The following is a 23,858-nucleotide window of genomic DNA, read 5'->3' on the forward strand; positions in this document are numbered from 1 at the left end:
AGTTGTTTCATTGAATTCCTCTCAGCATTTGGGAAATACTACCAATCTTATATAGATTATTCTAGAGAAAAGTTGTTTCAGGGGATTTGAAGTATTAGATAAAATCTAATCTCTACCATAGTCCATGAGCACCTAATATGATTTGGCTCCTGCATACATCTTCCACATTCAACATTCAGAAAACTAAGATCATGGCATCCAGCCCCATCACTTCATGTCAAATAGATGGGGAAACAATGGAAACAGTGACAGACTTTATTTTAGGGGGCTCCAAAATCACTGCAGATGGTGACTGCAGCCATGAAATTAAAAGACGCTTGATCCTTGGAAGAAAAGTTATGACCAACCTAGACAGCGTATTAAAAAGCATAGACGTTACTTTGCCAACAAAGTTCCGTCTAGTCAAAGCTTTGGTTTTTCCAGTAGTCATGTATGGATGGCTTCCCTGGTGGCTCTGTTGGTAAAGAATCTGTCTGCAATGTGGGAGACTTGGGTTCAATCCCTGGGTTAGGAAAGATCCCCTGGAGTATTCATGGACTGGAGAATTTCATGGACTATTCCATGGGATCGCAAAGAGTCAGACGTGACTGAGCGACTTTCACTTTCGCTTTCCTTTCACTTTCATGTATGGATGTGAGAGTTGGACTATAAAGAAAGCTGAGCACTGAAGAATTGATGCTTTTGAACTGTGGTGTTGGAGAAGACTCTTGAGAGTCCCTTGGACTGCAAGGAGATCCAATCAGTCCATCCTAAAGGAGATCAGTCCTGAATATTCATTGGAAGGACTGATGATGAAGCTGAAACTCCAATACTTTGGCCACCTGATGTGAAGAACTGACTCATCTGAAAAGACCCTGATGCTGGGAAAGATTGAAGGAGGGAGGAGAAGCAGATGACAGAGGATGAGATGGTTGGATGACATCACGGACTCAATGGACAGGAGTTTGAGCAGGCTCCAGGAGCTGGTGATGTACAGGGAAGCCTCGAGTACTGTAGTCCATGGGGTTGCAAAGAGTCGGACACGACTGAGCAACTGAATTGAACTGAACTGCATCTTTCACATCTATATTGATCACCTCCCTTTCCCATCATAACCCCAGAATTATACTTTGGCCAACTGGATGGTTCCTTAACATCCTTAGTGTCATAGCTCAAGCATTATTATATTATAAAAGTCTTCCCTGATCACTTTAAAATAGCCATGTTGACAAGATGAGAGCAAATTCTTGAAAGCTGATGATCGTTAAGAACAGTTCATGCATATTAGAGAAACACCTTCAACTGTCCTACAAATTAACTGCATGCATGTGTTCCAAGTCCCTTCAGTTGTGTCTCACTCTTTGTGACCCCCTGGACTGTAATCAGTCAGGCTCCTCTGTCCATGGGATTCCCCAGGAAAGAATACTGGAGTAGGTTGCCATGTCCTCCTCCAATTACCTTCTAATAACTGTTCATTATTAGTAGGGAAGTCAGAAGCACTGTACTACCTTAATTCCATAGATATTTTCCCTAAGTTAACCTAAGAAAAATAAATACCAATAATTCTTGTACCTCAATTTAATTTGATTTAATTAAGTGTACTTACAAAGATCACAGACCAAAACTGCCAAGCAGTGATTAGGCTTCTGTTTTATTTGGCTTTAAAAAACTCTCTTAGACTTTGAACTTTTGAAAGATATCAACTCCTATAAGGTAAACTGCTGCTAAGTCCTAGTTTTAAGGAGTGATACTGTACCTACCAGATGATCTAATCTATAAAGAGGTTAACTAGATTTCTTAGTAAAATCTGATTTGGTATATAGTCATCTATGATTCTCTCCTTGGTAAGGTCTAAGGTTCAGGCCCTTCCCCCAGCACTTCAATCAGGCTGAGGACAAAGCAATGGAAGCCAAGCATGTGCCTGCAGACAACCAACATCAACTTAGCTAGACTTGAGACAGTCCTCAGTTATTACCTTCTTCTGGAGATGGGCTGCCCCATTACAAAAGCACAGTACCAACTAAATCCCGGTTCCCACCATCAGGCCATTTCTCTTAATTACTACCTATCAGAACCTAAGAAACATGCTTTCTTTTTTTTTTTTTTTTTAAACATGCTTTCTTAAAAGGTATGTATGGTTTTTCTATCCAATTTCCATTCAATTTCCAGCAATTCACACCATTGTTTCCCTCCATCTATATTGGATATTAAAGAGTCATTTGTACCCTCCTCATAGTATTGAGTTGTAAGATTTGAGCTTTTTAATTTTAAAAAGCACACCACCAAAGGACCTAGTTTCACAAATAATTTGTACAAAGGTGATCTATACTCAAAGAAATCTTCATTATTATCTACTAAAGAACATTAAGCTAAAAATGTTAGTTACTAAAAAATTCAGGTCGCTTCTGTTTTAGTAGTGAGGAAGGGGAAGTTATTAACTGTGACTAAAGTGAAATTTTAAAAAAAATGCTTGAGAGATGAGATTGCTGTTCTTTTTTCAGAGGAGAGGAAAAAAAAAAAAAAGGAAACTCAAATAGCTGTCATATGCATCCATACGTTCCTATCAACCCCATCTCTCCATCAGAGTCTTTTGCTTTAAAATTTTAAAGTCCGGATTTAAAATTTTTTTTAATTTATTTTTAATTGGAGGATAATTGCTTTACAATGTTGTGTTGGTCTCTGCCATACATCAACATAATGAATCAGCCATAGTTATACATATGTCCCCTCCCTCTTGAACCTTCCTCCCACTGCAGACCCCATCTCATCCCTCTAGGTTGTCACAGAGCACCAGTTTGAGCTCCCTGAGTCATATAGCAAATTCTCACTGGCTATCTTTTACATGTGGTAGTATATATGTTTCTATGCTACTCTCTCCATTTGTACAACCCTCTCCTTCATCCTCTGTGTCCACAAGTCTGTTCTCTATGTCTGCGTCTCCACCGCTGCCCTGCAAATAGGCTCATTAGTAACATCTTTCTAGATTCCACATATATGCATTAATGTACGATATTTGTTTTTCTCTTTTTGAATTACTTCACTCTGTATAAATAGGCTCTAGGTTCATCCAACTCATTAGAACTGACTCAAATGTGTTCCTTTTTATGGCTGAGGAATATTCCATAATATATATGTGCCACAGCTTATCCATTCATATGTCGATGGATATCTAGGTTGCTTCCATGTCCTAGCCATTGTAAACAGAGATGTAGTGAACACTGGGATACATGTGTCTTTTTCAATTATGATTTTCTCAGGGTATATGCCCAGTAGTGGGATTGTTGGGTCACATGGTAGTTTTATTCCTAGTTTTCGAAGGAATCTCCATACTGTTTTTCATAGTGTAAAGGCCAGATTTCTTAACCTGACATTCAAGACTCATGGAAATATGGCCCCAATTTATTTTTCCAACATTCCACCACTGAAATGTTTACATTGGTCACACCAGTCTTTCAACACTCCCATCAAATTCTCTCCTTTGCATACTATTTAGTTCATACTATTACCTAACATATAATGCTTTCCCATTTTTTCTCTACCTACCTATGTAAATATCTCCCAATTTTCAAAGCCTAACACAAGTTCTATCTCCTCCCAAAAACTTTTCTCTGCTATTCCAGGTAACACTGCCCTCACCATTGTTCTATCTTCCCATTCCTCCTCCAAGCTCCTTGTAGTACTTAAGATCCATTCTAGTCTACGAATATCAATACCTCATCTATTATCCCTTCCTATATATAGCTCTCTTCTGTGAGCTTGTAAAATCATCAAAAACCGGGACTGTATCAAACTTTTCTTTAGATTGCTTAAGATATCAACAGATATGCTGTTATACATAATAAGCACTCAATAACCCACGTACATCCACATCATAGAATATTACTCAACAACAAAAAGGAATAAACCATTGATACAGGCAACAACTTGGATGGATCAATTGAGCCAATCTCAAAAGGTTACATACTACATGATTCAATTTTTAGGACATTCTCAAATGACAAAATTATAGAGATGGAAAACAGATTAGTGGCTGTCTAGGATTAGGGATATTGTGGGGGAGGTGGTGGGTATGACTTTATAAAGGAAGATCTCTGTGGTGATAAAATCTCATCTTGATTGTGGTGGTGGTTACACAAATATACACAAGTAATAAACTGACACAGAACTATACACTTACACTGTACTGATGTCAAATTCTTGGTTTTGATATACTATAATTAAGACATAATCAGTTTTTTAAGAAATCTCCACACTGTTTTCCATAGTGGCTGTACTAGTTTGCATTCCCACCAACAGTGTAAGAGGGTTCCCTTTTCTCCACACCCTCTCCAGCATTTATTGCTTGTAGACTTTTGGATAGCAGCCATCCTGACTGGCGTGTAATGGTACCTCATTGTGATTTTGATTTGCATTTCTCTGATGATGAGTGATGTTGAGCATCTTTTCATGTGTTTGTTAGCCATCTGTATGTCTTCTTTGGAGAAATGTCTGTTTAGTTCTTTGGCCCATTTTTTGATTGGGTCGTTTATTTTTCTGGAATTGAGCTTCAGGAGTTGCTTGTATATTTTTGAGATTAATCCTTTGTCTGTTTCCTCATTTGTTATTATTTTCTCCCAATCTGAGGGCTGTCTTTTCACCTTACTTATAGTTTCCTTTGTTGTGCAAAAGCTTTTAATTTTCATTAGGTCCCATTTGTTTATTTTTGCTTTTATTTCCAATATTCTGGGAGGTGGGTCATAGAAGATCTTGCTGTGATTTATGTCAGAGAGTGTTTTGCCTATGTTCTCCTCTAGGAGTTTTATAGTTTCTGGTCTTACATTTAGATCTTTAATCCATTTTGAGTTTATTTTTGTGTATGGTGTTAGAAAGTGTTCTAGTTTCATTCTTTTACAAGTGGTTGACCAGTTTTCCCAGCACCACTTGTTAAAGAGATTGTCTTTTTTCCATTGTATATCCTTGCCTCCTTTGTCAAAGATGAGGTGACCATAGGTTCGTGGATTTATCTCTGGGCTTTCTATTCTGTGAGCCACTATGGAAAACAGTGTGGAGATTTCTTAAAAAACTGGAAATAGAACTGCCATATGACCCAGCAATACCACTTCTAGGCATACACACTGAGGAATCCAGATCTGAAAGAGACACGTGCACCCCAATGTTCATCGCAGCACTGTTTATAATAGCCAGGACATGGAAGCAACCCAGATGCCCATCAACAGATGAATGGATAAGGAAGCTGTGGTACATATACACCATGGAATATTACTCAGCCGTTAAAAAGAATTCATTTGAATCAGTTCTAATGAGATGGATGAAACTGGAGCCCATTATACAGAGTGAAGTAAGCCAGAAAGATAAAGAACATTACAGTATACTAACACATATATACGGAATTTAGATAGATGGTGGCGATAACCCTATATGCAAAATAGAAAAAGAGACACAGAAGTACAGAACAGACTTTTGTACTCTGGGGAAGAACGTGAGGGTGGGATGTTTTGAAAGAACAGCATGTATACTATCTATGGTGAAACGGACTACCAGCCCAGGTGGGATACATGAGTCAGGTGCTCGGGCCTGGTGCACTGGGAGGACCCTGAGGAGTCGGGTGGGGAGGGAGGTGGGAGGGGGGATCGGGATGGGGAATACGTGTAACTATATGGCTGATTCATGCCAATGTATGACAAAACCCACTGAAATGTTGTAAAGTGATTGGCCTCCAACTAATAAAATAATATTTAAAAAAAAAAAAAAAAAACTGACATGAAACCTATAAAAACCAATAAAAAAAAAAAAAGAAAAAAAAAAAAAAGACATAATCACTGGGAAAAATAAGTGAAGGATAAACAGGACTTATCTGTACTGTCTTTGCAGCTTTCTGTGACTCTATAATTATTTCAATATAAAAAGTAAAAAAAATACAAATATCTAACTTCATCTTTATTTACTAAATATGTATATTTTCTACCTAATTTTATTCAAGCTAAGGATAATCTATAATTACTGAGATAAAATAAATTCCCCAAACCTATTTGTGATAACCTAAAAACATCTTACAATCTAAGTGGCTTTTAAAATCTACAAGCATAACCAGCAACAGTCTGTGGATAGGGGGACTGGGAAATGGAGGGTGAGGAATGGGAGGGAAGCTACAATTTCAACCATGAACTTTAACCATGTCCATGCATTATTTTTAAATGGTTTTATTAAATAGTTCATATAAAGGATTTTTATAAAATATAAGAATGAAAGAATTATGATATAACCTTTCTTAAGTACTCAGTTTAATAAAAAGAAGTCTTATTATTAGCTTTCAAGTCTCCTGTATATCCTTCTCCATTTCCATTACATTCTTTACCCCCTCAGAGATGACTGATATCCTAAACTTTGTGCTTATCATTCCTTGCTGTTCTTTAGTTTTACTCTGCTTATATCTCTAAACAACATATTCTTTAATTTTGCATGTTTTGAGACTTAATATAAATGGAATCTTACTGCACATATTTTTCTGTGACTTGTTTCCCCCCAACTCAACACCATGGTACTGAAATTCATCCATGTTATTGTATATAATGAATTCATTCATAACCACTGTACAGAATATTCCATATGAATATCCCATAATTTATCAAAGATTATCAGTATCTAATATATATAAATAGAAGGTAGAGACAGTGGAACTGAAAAAAATATATGGCATGTTTGAAATTACACATACATATGTACAGACATACACACAAACACCACCATATACAAACATACACATACAGTATATATTCTATTTGATGTAAATAGTTCTGTTTGGTGATATTCCTGTATTTAAAATGGTTCTCATTGGCGTAATTTCTCAGTATCAAATTTCTTTGCTTGAATATAAGGCTAGGATTGATTTTTATATGTAGTTATGATACCCATACATGTGCCCATAATAAATATACAAGTGTTTTAGTTACTTTATAAAATATACACATACACAAATACAAGTGTTCCTTTATTCTAAAAATTATAAACCAAATAAAAATTAGTACAAATCTACAAAAGACTTATAGTCCCTTCCTTACAGTACAGTATTTAACTAGGTTACTTCTAGAATACTTAATCACACCTCAAATAAGATACAATGATAATATTACTTAGCAAAAAATAAGTAATAGAAAGCAAAAGCAGAAAATGAAGAATTACATAAAAAAGAGAAAAATGAATGAAAAGTGTATGCGATTTGTAGAAATACACTTATGACTTTCACAAAGCACAACTTACCTTTAATGCTGAAATCCCAACTTTTCCTGGATACCTGTTCAGAAATAAAAGCAAGAAGGTGTTGAATAGTGGCTATGAGAAGGGAAATCCTTCTATACACTCATTAAAGGCAAGCCCATATTTTTAAAAACATTTATATATTTTGTCATTTAAAAAACTCTTCTGAAAAAAAAATAAAATAAAAAACTCTTCTGTACATACAGAAGATGCAGAGAACATAAAAAAGTAAAGAAAATTAAAGTGACCCATAGTCTTACCACCAAGAGATCTGAGTTTGTATCTTTTGTTTTCCTACATATATAACACTATAATTAGCATTAATGTGAATATAATTTTGTACTCTTCCACAAATTTCTTTAGAAGTGGAAATGCAGCTTAAAAGTATACATGCTTTTCAGCGTTTGGAGAAACTCTGAAATTGTTCTCTAGAACAGTTGTGCCAATTTACACTCCCATTGCTCTACATCTCTGTTTCTTAATAACCTTGCCAAAAATGAGTGTTATTTTTAAATGTTTAGAAAATTTGATAGGCAAAAGTATATTTCACTGCTGTCTTAATTTGTGCTTCCTTGATTTATAGTGACGTGAAGTGACGTGAAAGTCACTCAAATAAAAACCTGACACATTATTTTGGGGAAAAAAAAAATGAAAGTCGTTCAGTTGTGTCCAACTCTTTGCAACCACATGGACTATATAGTCCATGGAATTCTCCAGGCCAGAATACTGGAGTGGGTAGCCTTTCCCTTCTCCAGGGGATCTTCCCAACCCAGGGATCAAATCCAGGTTCGCATTGCAGGCGGATTCTTTACCAGCTGAGCCACAAAGGGAAGCCCAATGGATGAAAAGCTTCATATGGATTAGACATTTACGTTACTTTTAAAGACAGAGAAACCATTTTTGTTCATAGCTCTTTTTTGCTTTGTTTTTCACTACAACAAAACTCAATTCTTAAATACAGGCTACTTTAGATATGATGATTTTAAAAAGTAACTTTTCACTAATTATTTTCACCCCCCATGTTTTTCTTCAAATAGGAACAATTTGATACCTGCTTCAAAACATAAAAGAGTGACATACCCTTACAGCTGCTTATTATATTTCAGGGTTACACACTAAGAAGCTTTTAAATCATAAATATTAATAAGCCATTTCTAAATTTTTTAAATGCAGTGATCACAGATGATACAATTTTGTGTAGAAAGGTGCTTTCAATATCTATCTAGCCATAGAGCCTCTTTTTACAGGTAAAGAAACTGAGGCGCTGAGAGACTAAATGGCTTTCCCTAAAGTCACATATTTAGTTAGGGGCAGAATCAAGAGAAGCATCAAGTCCTACTACCAAGCATCTCAATGTGCCAAATTGAGTAATCTTTGACCTCTAATCAAAAAAAAAAAGTGTGATTAAAAAGCTACTTTTGCCACTCAATAGAAAATCAACTCCTTTATTCAATGAACATTTATGAAACACTTACTATATATCAGAGACTAAGGAAAGGAAGATGATTAAGACACAATCCTAGTTTAGGGGTTTTTTAGAGCTTGTTTAAAAAAAAAAGGTGGCTGTATAAAATAGTACCTGCCCATTGCAGAGCCTGGACAATATAATTTAATCTTAATAAAGGATAATTTCCAGGAATGAAAAAATTTTATCCCCAATTACTTATTTTCCTTGGCAAACATATACTGCTCTGTAAGAAAATCCTCTTTATCCAGAGGTGATTAGGACCAAGGCTATTCCAATTTTTAAATAAGGAATCAAGATTCTACACAAAGAATGTGTAAAATAATACAAGTGCAATCAAATCAATAACAAAAGGTTAAAAAGAAAAAACAAAAAACCTTGAAGAGGCTCAAATTCCCATGTAGCACATATTCTGAATTCCAACCAAGAAGAAAATCACCTGCCACAGAGGTATAGAGACAAGAGGAAGTAAGATTTTTTTTCAAAAAACTTAAGCCCCATATGAGGTAGAGAAGGAAAGAAAAAGAAAATCTGCCTTCCTCATGACTTCCACTTTGAGAAATCTGATCAGGTTTTTTAGCTGTCAAAAAAAGAAAAAAAAAAAAACAGAATAGGGCACATTTTTCTCTCTTGTATGTAACTGGTTTCATAAAGAGCTCTAAGTTATAGATCAGTTGTTGACATACAAGGAAACAGTTCTGATTGGTTATGGTGGAGCTTTACATATAACTATGTACAAACCATAAAAAATAATTTATTACTTCCTTTTGAGAGCCAAGGGAATGTAGTGAAAAGAACATGTACAGATAGATGTTGCTTGAATATTGTTTCTGCCGTTTACCTTCTGTGTGATCTTGATCAATTCATTTAATTTCTCCAAGCCTCAATCTCCTCCTTTGGAAAAGGGTAAAACCATTTACACTTCATAGGATTAAGTGAGAGAGCACATGGGGCACACACAATAAGCTGTAGTTTCCTCAGCAGCTTTGAATTGCTCCATTGAAACTCACAAATAAAGAGTGTCACCAAGTTTCTCTAAGGGACTTTGGCAGTCTGTCAGCAGTGAGCAGCCTGAGACCAATTTCTGGATACAGAAAAGATACCCTACAGCCCATAAAACTCCAGCCTATTTAACAACAGGGAACATGAAAAACACCAGATTATACTGAGCTGGGGATTAAAATGGGATCCTGCTTGCATTTTGTGATGTCATTAAACAAAAAACTAATAAGAAAAGCCACTCATATTTGAAACATAATGTAAATATTAAAAGGTTGTTAAGGTTTGGGTAGGTAGTAAAATACTTTGTAGCTTCTTCCAGTCTGATTAAGCCTGAATTTGTCTTTAACAGGTAGTCTGTAAGACCAGAATTTTTTGTGATAAATTTTTTCATCCATTTATAGAACATTCAATTCAGTTAAATCGCTCAGTCGTGTCCCAACTCTGCGACCCCATGAATCGCAGCACGCCAGGCCTCCCTGTCTATCGCCAACTCCCGGAGTTCACTCAAACTCAAGTCCATCGAGTCGGTGATGCCATCCAGCCATCTCATCCTCTGTCGTCCCCTTCTCCTCCTGCCTCCAGTCCCTCCCAGCATCAGGGTCTTTTCCAATAGAACATTAGCACCTAGTAAAAACTGAAAGCATATTTATAATTTGCAAAGTTAGCTAAAATGATTTGTATCATGTGCCAAAATGTGAAAACAACAATTCATTTCACTATAAGAAACAGTAAATCATTATTTAGTATTCCCACATGAAAAATTCTTAATAGGGGCCTTGTAATAACAATTACACAATGGCCATCAGTTACTAAGCATGTGCCAAAAACTGTGCTAAGACTTGATTGCTTTAGCTTCTTTAGTCCTCACAACTTTCCAATGAGGTATAGGTTATACTATCTTCCCTATTTTATACAACAAAAAAACCCTGAAGCTTGGGTCAGATGGGGTAACTGCACTGCTAGCAAATAACTGGGCCAGAATTTGACCCTAGGCAGTCTGACTCTAGTGTCCACTCTCTCAACTACATTGCAATGCTGCCTTTTTTCTGTGTAAGGCCTTAAAAGATGACAGTTATGAGAATATTCTAAGCAGTGCTGTGAATGAACACCAAAGTAAAGGTAATTAGCATTGCTTCTTGGGTTGGACTAAACTAATTAAGTCAAAGGCTTGAATCCTGATCTGCCTTTAACAACTACAATTAACATCTAATTGATTTGGCACTGCTAGGAAATAAAATAATGAAATGTTCCATATAGAAAACTGCCAGAGAAATGAAGCTTCTCTTTTCAGTGCCAAACTTCTGAAAGTGTTTTAATTATTTTTGAATTTCAAATTTCAAAAGCAGCCTGTAGATAAGTACATTATAGGCTAAGCCTTGCCATTTCAGTAATCTTGCTCTAGAAAATACCTTCTTAAAGGATATACATTTTCCCCTTTGCTATTGACTCAGAATAATTATGATCAAATACTACACTATATGGTAATACAGTAATGCCCTTCAGGGACTGTAAGGCACGGAGGTTTTATGTGCCTTCACACTACAGGACCCTAGGCTATAATGCTTGGAATGTCTGGGTTTTATAGCTTTACATCTCCCTCCTCAATGGAAGTGGTCACTTTATACAGTTGGCCATGTGCCTGCCTTTAAAAGCTCTCCTCCCCCTCTCCTTCTATCTTTTGCTTTTAGTCTGGGAAACCGGGTTTTTCAAAATGTAATTGTAGTGGTAAAGAAAGAATCCAGATATTATGAGGATCTCCCCAGACAACCATTCAACTCTTCTTTGTAACTCAGTCTATACATTCAAAGTAGAGATAATATTACTATACTATTTCAGAGTGATTATGTGCCTAAAGGCAATTTATTCATGTTTGAGTTTGGGGACAAGAGAAATAAGGGACTAGATCAAGAAAATTTAGTTCTACTCTTGGCTTTCCCAACCAACTAACTGCAAGACCTTTAAGCAAGGGTTTTTAGAATTCCATAATTTTAGGAAAGTTTATTTTGAGACCCTTCATTAATTTGGGAGTGAAGATGTAATTTTTATACCATGATTAATGATCTAAATTTTATACCCTCTGATTTCCCTTAAATTTGAGATACATCATAGAAAACATGGACATAATCCAGCACACACACACAGACATCCAGAAATGTCTGGTAAATATTGATACATCTAGTTAACTAAAAAAAATACTCCTTCAAAATTTTCTGTAGATACTAAATATTAGATTCCTCCTTATTTAAATGTTAAGGTTAGTAATTCTTCCCATAAAAAGCCCCAATTTTCCCATAAAAAAAGTAAATAAAATAATTTTTATTACATCCCATACATATGAGAAATCTTTAAGAAAACCAAAGTAACAGGTAGATATATTTAAGTATTGGTAGTCTACCACACATTTAAACAAAACTTTTATAAACCAAAATGAGAACTTCAAAAGTTCAATTTTCATTTCAAAAGTTTTTACTATAGGTTATTTTTAAATCAAATATTTTTGATACATTTAAATACATGATTAACAAAGCTTCATTGAAATAAGAAATGTGCTTTTTACAAAGCTGAACAAAAATATGACTTTAACAGGCAAAACTACCTTCATCACCTAATAGTATAAAAAGAATCTTCCAACATATTCTAATTACAAATGCAGTAAATCTTTGATTTTGCAGCACAGTTTCTGAAATTAAAGACAATGTCTATCAATGGTACTATTAAACATGAAAACAAACAATTTCTGAAACAGTTCCAAAATAGAGTGTAAGTTAAAAAAATACTGGTATTCTACTAAACAAAAAAACAACAACAAAAAACCCACATGGCTTACAGATCAAATACTAATTTTTAGTGTAGCTTGCACTCAGGTTTTGAATATAAAAACAATTTTAAGGTTAGCATTTCAGCAACTTATGATACAGATAGAATATTTTAATTCATTATATCCTGTTTTCTGTAAAAAGTTAATTTCATGCATTCACTACATTGAGTTTATACTAACGAACCTCATGTTTGAATATAAATCAATGTGTGACAGATGCTTTCTCCCATTCCTATCCATTTAGCATTTTAATTCTAGAGTTTTCCTTTTGCAGCTAGGGTATTTGTGTTCAGTACCAAACAGTAAGGATGTAACAGAAGCAGAAGAGATTAAGAAGTAGAAGAATACACAGAAGAGCTGTACAGAAAAGGTCTTAATGACCGGGATAACTACAATGGCGTGGTTACTCACCTAGAGACAGAGATCTGGACTGTGAAGTCAAGTGGCCCTTATGAAGCATTACTATGAACAAAGCTAGTGAAGGTGATAGAATTCCAGCTGAATTATTTAAAATCCTAAAAGATGACACTGTTGAAGTGCTGAACTCAATATGTCAGCAAATTTGGAAAACAGCAGTGGGCACAGAACTTGAAAAGGTCAGTTTTTCATCCAATCCCAAAGAAGGGAAATGCCAAAGAATGTTCAAACTACCCTACAATTGCGTTCATTTCACATGCTAGTAAGGTTATGCTCAAAATCCTTCAAGCTAGGCTTCCGCGGTACATGAACTGAGAACTTCCAGATGTACAAGCTGGATTTAGAAAAGGCAGACCAGAGATCAAATTGCCAACACAATTGGATCATAGAGTAAATAAGGGAATTCCAGAAAAACATCTACTTCTGCTTCATTGACTACTCAAGTTTGTTGTGTGTATCACAACTAAAATTCTTAGAGAGATAGGAATAGCAGACCACCTTATCTGTCTCCAGAGAAATCTGTATGCAGGTCAAGAATCAACAATTAGAACTGGACATGGAACAACATATTGGGTCCAAATCAGGAAAGGAATAAGTACGTCAAGGCTGTTTATTGTCACTCTGTTTATTTAACTTGTATGCAGAGAACATCATGCAAAATGCTGGGCTGGATGAAGCTCAAGCTGGAATCAAGATTTCTGGGAGAAATATCAATAACCTCAGATATACAAATGATACCACTCTAATGGCAGAAAGGGAAGAGGAACTAAAGAGCCTCTTGAGGGCAAAAGAAGAAGGTGTAAAAGCTGGCTTAAAACTCAACATTTAAAGGATTCTGCACAACACAGGAAACTATAAGCAAGGTGAAAAGACAGCCTTCAGAATGGGAGAAAATAATAGCAAATGAAGTAACGGATGAAGAATTAATCTCAAAAATATAGAAGTAACTCCTGCAGCTCAATTCCAGAAAAATAAAAGACCCAATCAAAAAGTGGGCCAAAGAACTAAACAGACATTTCTCCAAAGAAGACATACAGATGGCTAACAAACACATCAAAAGATGCTCAACATCACTCATTACCAGAGAAATGCAAATCAAAACCACAATGAGGTACCATTACACGCCAGTCAGAATGGCTGCAATCCAAAAGTCTACAAGCAATAAATGCTGGAGAGAGTGTGGTGGGAATGCAAACTAGTACAGCCACTATGGAGAACAGTGTGGAGATTCCTTAAAAAACTGGAAATAGAACTGTCCTATGACCCAGCAATCCCACTGCTGGGCATACACACCGAGGAAACCAGATCTGAAAGAGACACGTGCACCCCAATGTTCATCGCAGCACTGTTTATAATAGCCAGGACGTGGAAGCAACCTAGATGCCCATCGGCAGACGAATGGATAAGAAAGCTGTGGTACATATACACGATGGAATATTACTCAGCCATTAAAAAGAGTACATTTGAATCAGTTCTAAAGAAGTGGATGATTAGCCTCCAACCAATAAAAATAAATGGAAAAAAAAATAAAATAAAATAGAACTAAAACAACTATAAAAAAAAAGAGGTGGATGAAACTGGAGCCTATTATACAGAGTGAAGTAAGCCAGAAAGAAAAACACCAATACAGTATACTAACGCATATATATGGAATTTAGAAAGATGGTAACAATAACCCTGTATGCGAGACAGCAAAAGAGACACAGATGTATTGAACAGTCTTTTGGACTCTGTGGGAGAGGGCGAGGGTGGGATGATATGGGAGAATGGCATTGAAACATGTAAATTATCATATGTGAAACGAATTGCCAGTCCAGGTTCAATGCATGATACAGGGTGCTCAGGGCTGGTGCACTGGGATGAGCCAGAGGGTTGGGATGGGAAGGGAGGTGAGAGGGGGGTTCAAGATGGGGAACACTTGTACACCCATGGCGGATTCAAATCAATGTATGGCAAACCCAATACAATATTGTAAAGCAAAATAAATAAATTAATTAATTAAAAAATAAAATGTTTCTAATTTAAAAAAAAAAACTCAACATTTAAAAAACTAAGATCACTGGCATCCAGTTCCATCACTTCAGTGATGGGAAGCAGTGACAGGTTTTATTTTCTTGGGCTCCAAAATCACTACAGATGGTGACTGCAGCCATGAAATTAAAAGACGCTTGCTCCTTGGAAGGAAAGTTATGACAAACCTAGACTGCATGTTAAAAAGTAGAGACGTTACTTTGCCAACAAAGGTCCGACTAGTCAAAGCTATGGTTTTTCCAGTAGTCATATATGGATGTGAGAGTTGGACCATAAAGAAGGCTGAGTGCCAAAGAACTGATGCTTTCAAATTATGGTGTTGGAGAAGATTCTTGAAGAGTCCCTTGGACTTCAAGCAGACCAAACCAGTCAATCATAAAGGAAATCAGTCCTGAATATTTATTGGAAGGATTGATGCTGAAGCTCCAGTACTTTGGTCACAGGATACAAAGAGCTGACTAATTGGAAAGGACCCTGATGGTGGGAAAGACTGAAGGCAAAAGGAGAAGGGGGTAGAAGAGGATGAGATGGTTAGATAGCATCACCAAATCAGTGAACATGAATCTGAACAAACTCTAAGAGATAGTGGAGGACAGACGAGTCTAGCGTACTGCAGTCTACAGGGTTACAAAGAGTTGGAAATGAATTAGCAACTGAACAACCACCACCAATGTAGTTTAGTATCTACACAACATTATTTTTAAAATGTTACATGGCATCAAAACATTGCTCTGGTCATTTTGCAGAGCAGTATAGGAATTATTTTTTCTTTTATTAACTCTGACCTGACCCAGTGATAACTTTGACACCTTAGGTGACATTTTATTAGAATAATAAGGTCATTACTTCCAAAGGTAGGTGCTAATCACTGGGATTTGGATCTGACGACAATAACTACAACTTATCTAAAAGCTGCTAAGTTTCCATAGAAAGCAAAATGTCAAATCCTTTCAATAATACTGCATTCAATTCAAAATATGCAAGCAATGCAATATTTTATTTATAACTCTCTTAGCTTGATTTTGTTGTTGTTTTTAAGTCACTAAGTTGTGTCCTACTCTAAGCAACCCAATGGACTGTATCCCCCAGGTTCGTCTGTTCATGGGATTTCCCAGGCAAGGATACTGGAGTGGGTTGCCATTTCCTTCTCTGGAGGATTTTCCCGAGTCAGGGATTGAACCCGTATCTCCTGCGTTGGCAGGTGGATTCCTTACCACTGAGCCACTGGGAAGGCTGAGCTTGATTTTGCAACTTGTTAATAAACCTGACTCTTTAATTTACTGAGTGGGCTTCCCTCATAGCTCAGCTGGTAAAGAATCCGCCTGCAATGCAGGAGACCCTGGTTTGTATTCATTCACTTAATAGAAACAAAATCAATCCAACAGAAAATGCATAGCAGGAGACTACTTTTAAGGGATTTTGATACAACATAATAACTGTGAGTTTTCTGTCCCAGGTGTTAAAAGTGAGCATACTACCTATAGACATTACCTAGTGTTAAAAAGAAATGTACAGTAATTCTTTTCAAAGTCCTAAAGGGATTTTTTTTTTAAATCAGTAAAAAAAATTTTCAGTGTTTGAAGGAAGATTCATTCAGACCACTGTCTCATTTCACATGTGAGGAAAACAAGGCTGAAGAAGGTTAAATTAACACCTTCATTCAACATTTACCTATTGCTTACCTCATACCAGCACAGTGCTAGGCACTGGTTGGAAAGTAGTGAACAAGGCAGACAAGCTCACGCCCTCCTAGAGCTACGCTAAGATGAGGGTCTGATTAGGATCCGGGTTTCTTTACTGATTTGAACAACACATGCAGCCTGTCAGTTTACCCCAGGAGGTATAAATCCCCTCCTACTTTCACACAGGCAGGTAGCCAGTCAAGTGAAACTGGTCATTTATTAAAGTCTTAATTATCTAGGATTGCCACCACAAATTCTCCAGCAAAGGTTTGGGGGTTCCCAAAGACTGAAAGGGCACCAAGACACCAACCTCAAAGTAGAAAGGCTGTAAGTTTAGCTACCCAGTAAAAGAACATGAACTGGAATCAGGACACCTGAGTTTTAGTTGTGAATCTGCCAGCAACAATGTATGTGACCATAAAAAATATTTTGGGGCAGTTTTTCCAACCTTTAGTTATGGCTATTTCAAGCATGCACAAAACTGGGATAATATTATGAACCCACATGTATAAAATGTTGACCATGGTCAACAGTGATCAATATCAATATGCCTCCCTCCACTCCCTTGCCAGATTATTTTGAAGCACATCTCAGAAATTATTTAATCTTTACCCATAAAAATTTCAATATGTATCTAAAATATAATTATAACACTATTATCAAATTTAGCAATTCCTTATTATAAACAGTAAACATTCAGATTTCCCAGATCATCTCAAATTTTTTTTACAGTTGGTCCATTTCAATCAATATCCAAATAAGCTTCACGTGCCATAATCAGTTGATATGTCTCTTTCAATCAGTAGGTTTCCTTTCATTTTTTTATTTCTTGCAGTTCATGTATTGAGGAACTAGGCTGTTCATCCTAAAGATGATTTTTCTCGGGTGGTGAAACTATTGTGAACGATACTATAATGATGGCTACATGCTATTATGCAGTTATCCAAAACCATAGAACCTACAACACCAAAACTGAACCCTAAGGGAAACTTTGGACTTTAGGTGATTATGCTGTGTCAGTGGAGGTTCATCAGTTGTAACAAATGTACCACTCTGGCGAGGGAATGTTGATAATGGGAGAGACTATACATGTGTTGGGGGAGGGGGTGTGTGGGAAATCTCTGTACCTTCCTCTCAGTTTTGCTGTGAATCTAAAACAGCACTTTAAATAAGTCTTAAACAAACAAAAACACTAGGTTGTTCATCCTGTAGAATTTCTCATTGTCTGAATTTTGTTGACTGCATCTCCATGGCGATATTTCATAAGGAATATTTTAAAGGAGACCATACAGAAGAGATTGGAGGGACGGAATGGACACACATCCAAGGAAAAGTACAAAAATCTAAAAGAACAGTATCAGAGAGACTGTTGCTCAGAATGTGAGAAGATTTAAAAAATACCAGAGACAGTTTTTCATTATTTTAATTTATATTAACAAGAATAACAAAAATAAACTGCAGTCTGCTTATACGTGGATAAATTATAAAATGTAATAGGCTGGGCTTCTCTGGTGATTCAGACGGTAAAGAATCCACCTGCCAATGCAGGAGACGTGGGTTTGATCCCTGGGTCAAGAGGATTCCCTGGTGAAGGAAATGGCAGCGCACTCCAGTATTCTTGCCTGGAGAATCCCATGGACAGAGGAGTCTGGCAGGCTATCAAATCAGACACGATTTGACTGAATGTACATATGTGAAAAATATATCGATTCTTTTTTTTTCCAATTAAGATTGCTAATAGTCAAACCAGAAAGGGAAAAATAAATTATAGAATGAGGAAATTGAATTCCAAATCATTCAAAGAGATAAAAGTACCTGGCTACTCTAAATGAGTTCAGTTCTTCTATCCTAGACAAATTATATCCTAGCAAAAGCTGAGAATTTATAGAGTTCAATCTCTAAAACCTCTGAAGAATCAGAGTATGGAAGAGGATATTAGGGAAAACTTTGGTGGTCAACACTGGAAAGTAAGTAGTGCTACAAACTATAAACAGATTCACCTGATGTCAATGTCAAGCAAAATTCTTAAACACATGATGAAATGGTTTAAGGGCCTTAGGTGTAGGGAAAAGATACTCTTATTTAAGAATAAGCATTCACAGAAAGCCAAACATGCAAAATTAACCTAATTTTCTTTTTTGATAGGGCTACTGGCCTAGAACATAAAGAGCATATTGTACACAAAAAAAAAACTGGATATTTTTGTATACAAATTTGTACTAAATTTTATAATTCTCTCAAGATATCCTTTTAGACAACAAAGGGATGTAGGCTAGAATACACTTAGGTGGGTTTGTAACTGGCTAAACATTACTCAAGGTGTGCTGATTAATGGATCAATGAAAAACCATAAGGAAGTATTAATTTTTATTGTGCTCTATCCTACTCGATATTCTATCCACTTGATGTTCTAATGTCTTAAACAAAGAAACTGATGGTATATCTACCAAATTTACAGATGGCACAAAGTTGGAGGGCTTAGGGAATATACTAGCAGACAGTATCCAAAATATATTTCAACAGGTCAGAACCACCAGCCAAATCTTAACAGAATATAATGTAGTAGGGATAAATGCAAAATGCATGACTGGGGAGATGTGACTTAACAAATCACATGAAAACATTCAGGTACTTTTGTTGATTTCTCAGACAGAGTAAAGGCTGTGATATGACTGCTGAAAGAGTCATAAAAGACTGCTATGACTTCAGCATATGACTGCTGAAAGAGTTGGTGTGATCTTAGGCTGAATTGCACGCATTCTAAGTCACTTCAGTCATGTCCAACTCTTCGCGACCCCATGGACTGTAGCCCTCCAGGTTCCTCTGTTCATGGGATTTTCCAGGCAAGCATACTGAAGCGGGTTGTCATTTCCTTCTCCAGGGGATCTTCCTGACCCAGGGATTGAACCTGCGTCTCTTATGTCTCCTGCATTGGCAGGCATAACAAAACTATTATGTCCTGAACAAGGCGGGGGGTAAATTCTACTCTACTTCCCACTAATAACACACTTTAGAATATCATGTGTCATTGGGATACCATATTTTAAAAGAAACACTGATAAAATGGAACATATCCAAAAAAGAAACCAATTTGCTAAATGTTTCAGAAACTGAGTAGGATGATACAAAGTACTAAGGATGGCTAATCCAGAGAAGATAAGACAGAAACTACTGCCTCTTGACTTTTTTGACTTTGGTTTTAGTTTGGAAAGTATAAGCAGTGAAACTTTGCATATAGGCTAATTTTCTTACTGAAGTCTGTCTTAATTTAACTTTTAAACTGTTATTCTATATTTGATATGTACAAGAGTATAATGTAGCATGTACATGTAATTATGAAGCACAACCAATAAACTAAACTGTGACACACGAGGTTACCCGAGAATAAGAACAGGATCAAGATGAGAGCAGCACTGCGGGCCGGACTCCGATGCCTTTGTCTCAGAGGGAACCACTAACCCAGACCTGACTTACTGTGCCCTTACTTCTTTTTAAAATGCCATGTATCTCTGAACAATATATTAAGTTTTGTTATTTCTGAGGTCTGTTTTCAGGAATGCACTTACAAAGACAAAAAGAGTTGGACTCTTAAAATTAACATTGCGAAAATCTTGGTATTCATGTCAGAGTAAATAAAGGCGACCCTCGTCACTACTCAGTTGTGTTTAAGTCTCACAACTGTGCCCATACCTACTGGTCTCCTCCTGCTTCTCCCCCACCTAGGGTTACCACATTTAGCAATGATAAATATAGGCAGCTCAGTTAAATCCAGTTTAAGTATGTTTATCTGAATGGGATTTAACTGGGAGGTCTGTATTTTATCTGGCAACTCTATCCTATCCCTAAATTAATTAGGTGGACAATTAATTCTATGCTCTGTTTGTGTGTGATAAAGGAACAAAGTGGGAGGATTTGTATGGCCAATGTCATTGTATAAATATTAATCTAAGTATTAAACAGTATTTACCGACTAGGGAAAAAAATAGAACATCTGTGAATTTAGTCAAAGCTCTTCCAGACAATGCATTCAGTAGACCTGCCCAAATGCAAATATTGTATATACACTATTATATACATTTTTCAAAAACACTCTGTGAAGAGTAGGAACGTGTATTATTAACAGCTTCATTATTTTGACTTAGATCAAATCCCTCAAAAAAACAAGATGGCTACTGTAACAAACTGATAAATCTCTTGATATGTAAATTGACTTATAACCATTATTTATAAAGATATATCATTTGAAACTGTCCTCATGTTAAAAATGAACTTAACCTATATAGGTCAAATAAAGATCAGCAGTCAACTTTCTGGATAAATATCAATTAAAATTATGTTGTCATTAAAAAGGGATTAGGTTACTGTATTTACAAAGTCATTTTAAGGACAGGCTTCACTTTATAAAGGGGATATTAGAAATATTTCAGATATTTTTCAATAATTTTCAATCAAGAAAACTAATGAACCTTCTACGATATGAGGTAGAACCTGCTTTTCAAATCTGTCTCAACATCTTCCCACAACCTGAAGCACAAATAGCTCCTAGATTTGAATGGCAATCAATACAAGTGTGCATTAAGAACACATACAGATTAGATTCCCCAAATAGAAGCCAGCTGCATTCCCTTCACTGTCTTACTGCAAAATCCGCATTCTGAAATCAGGTATAGACATGGCTGACTACTGCAGGAGTCTAACTTGTTTTTCACAGCTTCAGCAAGTGGTTTCTCTCTAGGCAATCACTGGATCACCTTTTCCAACTTTTAAACTCAAATCTTCATCACTCATGCACTAAGGTTTTAGGATAATCAGTGCTTAAGTCCACTTTAAAAAAGAACATGGAATTTCTGTAATTTCAAAGAGGCAGATCCCATAAGCCATTCTACCTCTAGTTTCTCACCCTTTATCTACAGACAGATCCTTCTGCCTTTGGGGTTTGGTGTTTCTCTTACCTCTTACCTGAGAGTTATCTGAAAACAAAACAAAACAAAACCTGTAAGCCTTCTGAGAATAGGGCAGAAGGAATGTGCAGACTAAACCTGGCACCTGCTTCAGAGTCAACTAAATAACTAGGAACTCAAAGACCCACTACACAAAATCTAAGAATGATCTCACATTTAACATCCCCATTTCTAGACTTCTGGATGAAATTGGGCAACACAGAAAAATGGTCTAACAAGGTCTTCTTTTCTTTTTCTGTCAGTAAAAGGACTCGTTTTTTATTTTAGGTTCTGAGGAAAAAAAGTAGTTGGCTCTGAAGAAGCCTCTTGTCAGGTTGCAAAATTCCTGACAGACCCTTAAGGAGGTTAAAAAGAGTAATGACACGGAAGGAAGGAGTATAGAGTGAGTCAGTGAAACTAAAGCTGGTGGCTTGGCAAACACTTTTCTTATAAAAAGGTGACTACCAAGGGCTTTGTGGAGAATTGCCCCATAGCTTGATTTTGTTTTTATCCACCTTTTTTTGCCTTTGCCATCAGGAAAATATAAAAGTAGGATGAGCTTAAGCAGTACATCAACGAACTGAATCAAGCAGAGCAAAAAACAGCTCAACTGTACAAAGGTTTGGGATTCTAAGGTCCTTGAGGTGAAAAGGAGATAAGCATAGATAAGGCCCTAGCTAGCCATTAAAATAAGCAGGTAATTAAAGGGTTTTGATTTCCAAAGCCCAGCAAGCTGAAATACGAAGATCTGATGGCAAACTAAGACCAACACAAAAGTGCTCAGTCTAAACTAGTAATCGGAAAGATTCTGGTGCTCACAAAACACTGACATGAGGATTTCTTCCCACTTAAGCCAGGAAAGAGAAAATCAAAAACAAAGTAAAAATCAAAATAAAAAACAAAACCAAACTTCAAGTTGAACAAGAACAGTTCAAATTTAGAGAATAATATACTGGGTTTTATTTTTTTTTAAATCTTGCTCTAAGTGCATAGTTTTTAAAAATTTGTTCACTGGAATGAAAATGTATACACAGATGCATATACATCATTAATAAATGCATTTATTAGTTACATTCTTATGGCAAGTTTTACTAGATTATATGCTAAGCATAAAAGTTCCCACAGAAAGTTTCCCTTCATACATGGTAACACTGGCTTATTAACAAGATTAATTAAAAAAGGAGAATATACTTAAGACAGTTATCTAATAGGGAATTAACCAAATCCTCAAGATGTGAATTAATACTTTTAATATTCTTTGAAATGCCATTTTAAAGTACTATGAAAGTCAAGAAGCAGAATATGTCTAAAACACCTAGTGACTATTTTATCACTGATGTTAACAGAAAGAGATGGTGAGAAAGTCTGGCACAATGGTTCTATGTTTTCTGAAAGTGGGTTTTGTGGCAACATTTGTAAGTGATCCATAATGAAATCAAAGGAAACTTTATAATGAAATATAATTCCAGCCATATATACAGTATTTACAAACTTGAAGTGGACCTTAAGCAACTAAATATTGTCTAAAATGACAAGCTGATTTTTCAAAACTGATTTATGTAACTCATGTAGTTTTATGTCATATTTCTGAAAGAACAGCTTGATAATCTATTTATTGACAAAATAACAGAATAATCACTTCTCTAGGCCTACTCAAGAATTCTAAACTAAAAACATTCTATCCTGCACATTTACAACCATTCAATAAATACTCACATTCAAACAGTAACTCCAGGGTAGGGCAGCTATATCAACATTCCAAATTGTCAAACTGGGTTAGATAAGTCACATCTATTAATGATTTAAAATAATTTCTAGAAAATTGCAACAGAAATAGATGGCTAAATTTACCGACTGTATGGAAAAAATCAATATTAATGCAATCGTGCTAAATCACTTTGTAACTTACTTCTTAGAAAGTAAACAAGATTTTTGTCTACAGGCCACTTTACAGAAGCTTTATCAAGTTAATGTGTTAATATGATTTTTAAGTTATCTAAAACATTCATTGGTGTACTAATCTTTTTTTTTTTGGTGTACTAATCTTAAAAAGTAAATGCCAGTAACTTCTAATGTCACCCCACATAAAAATTAAGAGCACTAAAGAACCTGTCACAACTCCCCTTTTTAAAAAATGTAAATAAATCAATTATATTATCAATGAGCTGATTATTCAGCCTTTGATATTCTTTTTCTCCTTCTGAGTTCACTAGTTATCACCAAAGATTGGCAGAGGAACGAAAAAAATCAAACTAAATGACACACAAAAC

The 23,858-nt window shown here is 35.9% G+C and overlaps 1 protein-coding gene across 1 annotated transcript in view; it reads right to left on the bottom strand.

The window, feature by feature from the left end:
- Window positions 1-23,858, bottom strand: part of WDR44 (WD repeat domain 44) — a 93,619-nt gene that overhangs the window by 59,365 nt on the left and 10,396 nt on the right. Inside the window, exon 2 of the mRNA XM_065914925.1 lies at window positions 7,237-7,270. Coding sequence (XP_065770997.1) covers window positions 7,237-7,270 — 34 coding nt within the window. The remainder of the gene's footprint in view (window positions 1-7,236; window positions 7,271-23,858) is intronic.

Source organism: Muntiacus reevesi, chromosome X (assembly GCF_963930625.1).
Source record: "Muntiacus reevesi chromosome X, mMunRee1.1, whole genome shotgun sequence".
NCBI classification, from domain to species: Eukaryota; Metazoa; Chordata; class Mammalia; order Artiodactyla; family Cervidae; genus Muntiacus; species Muntiacus reevesi.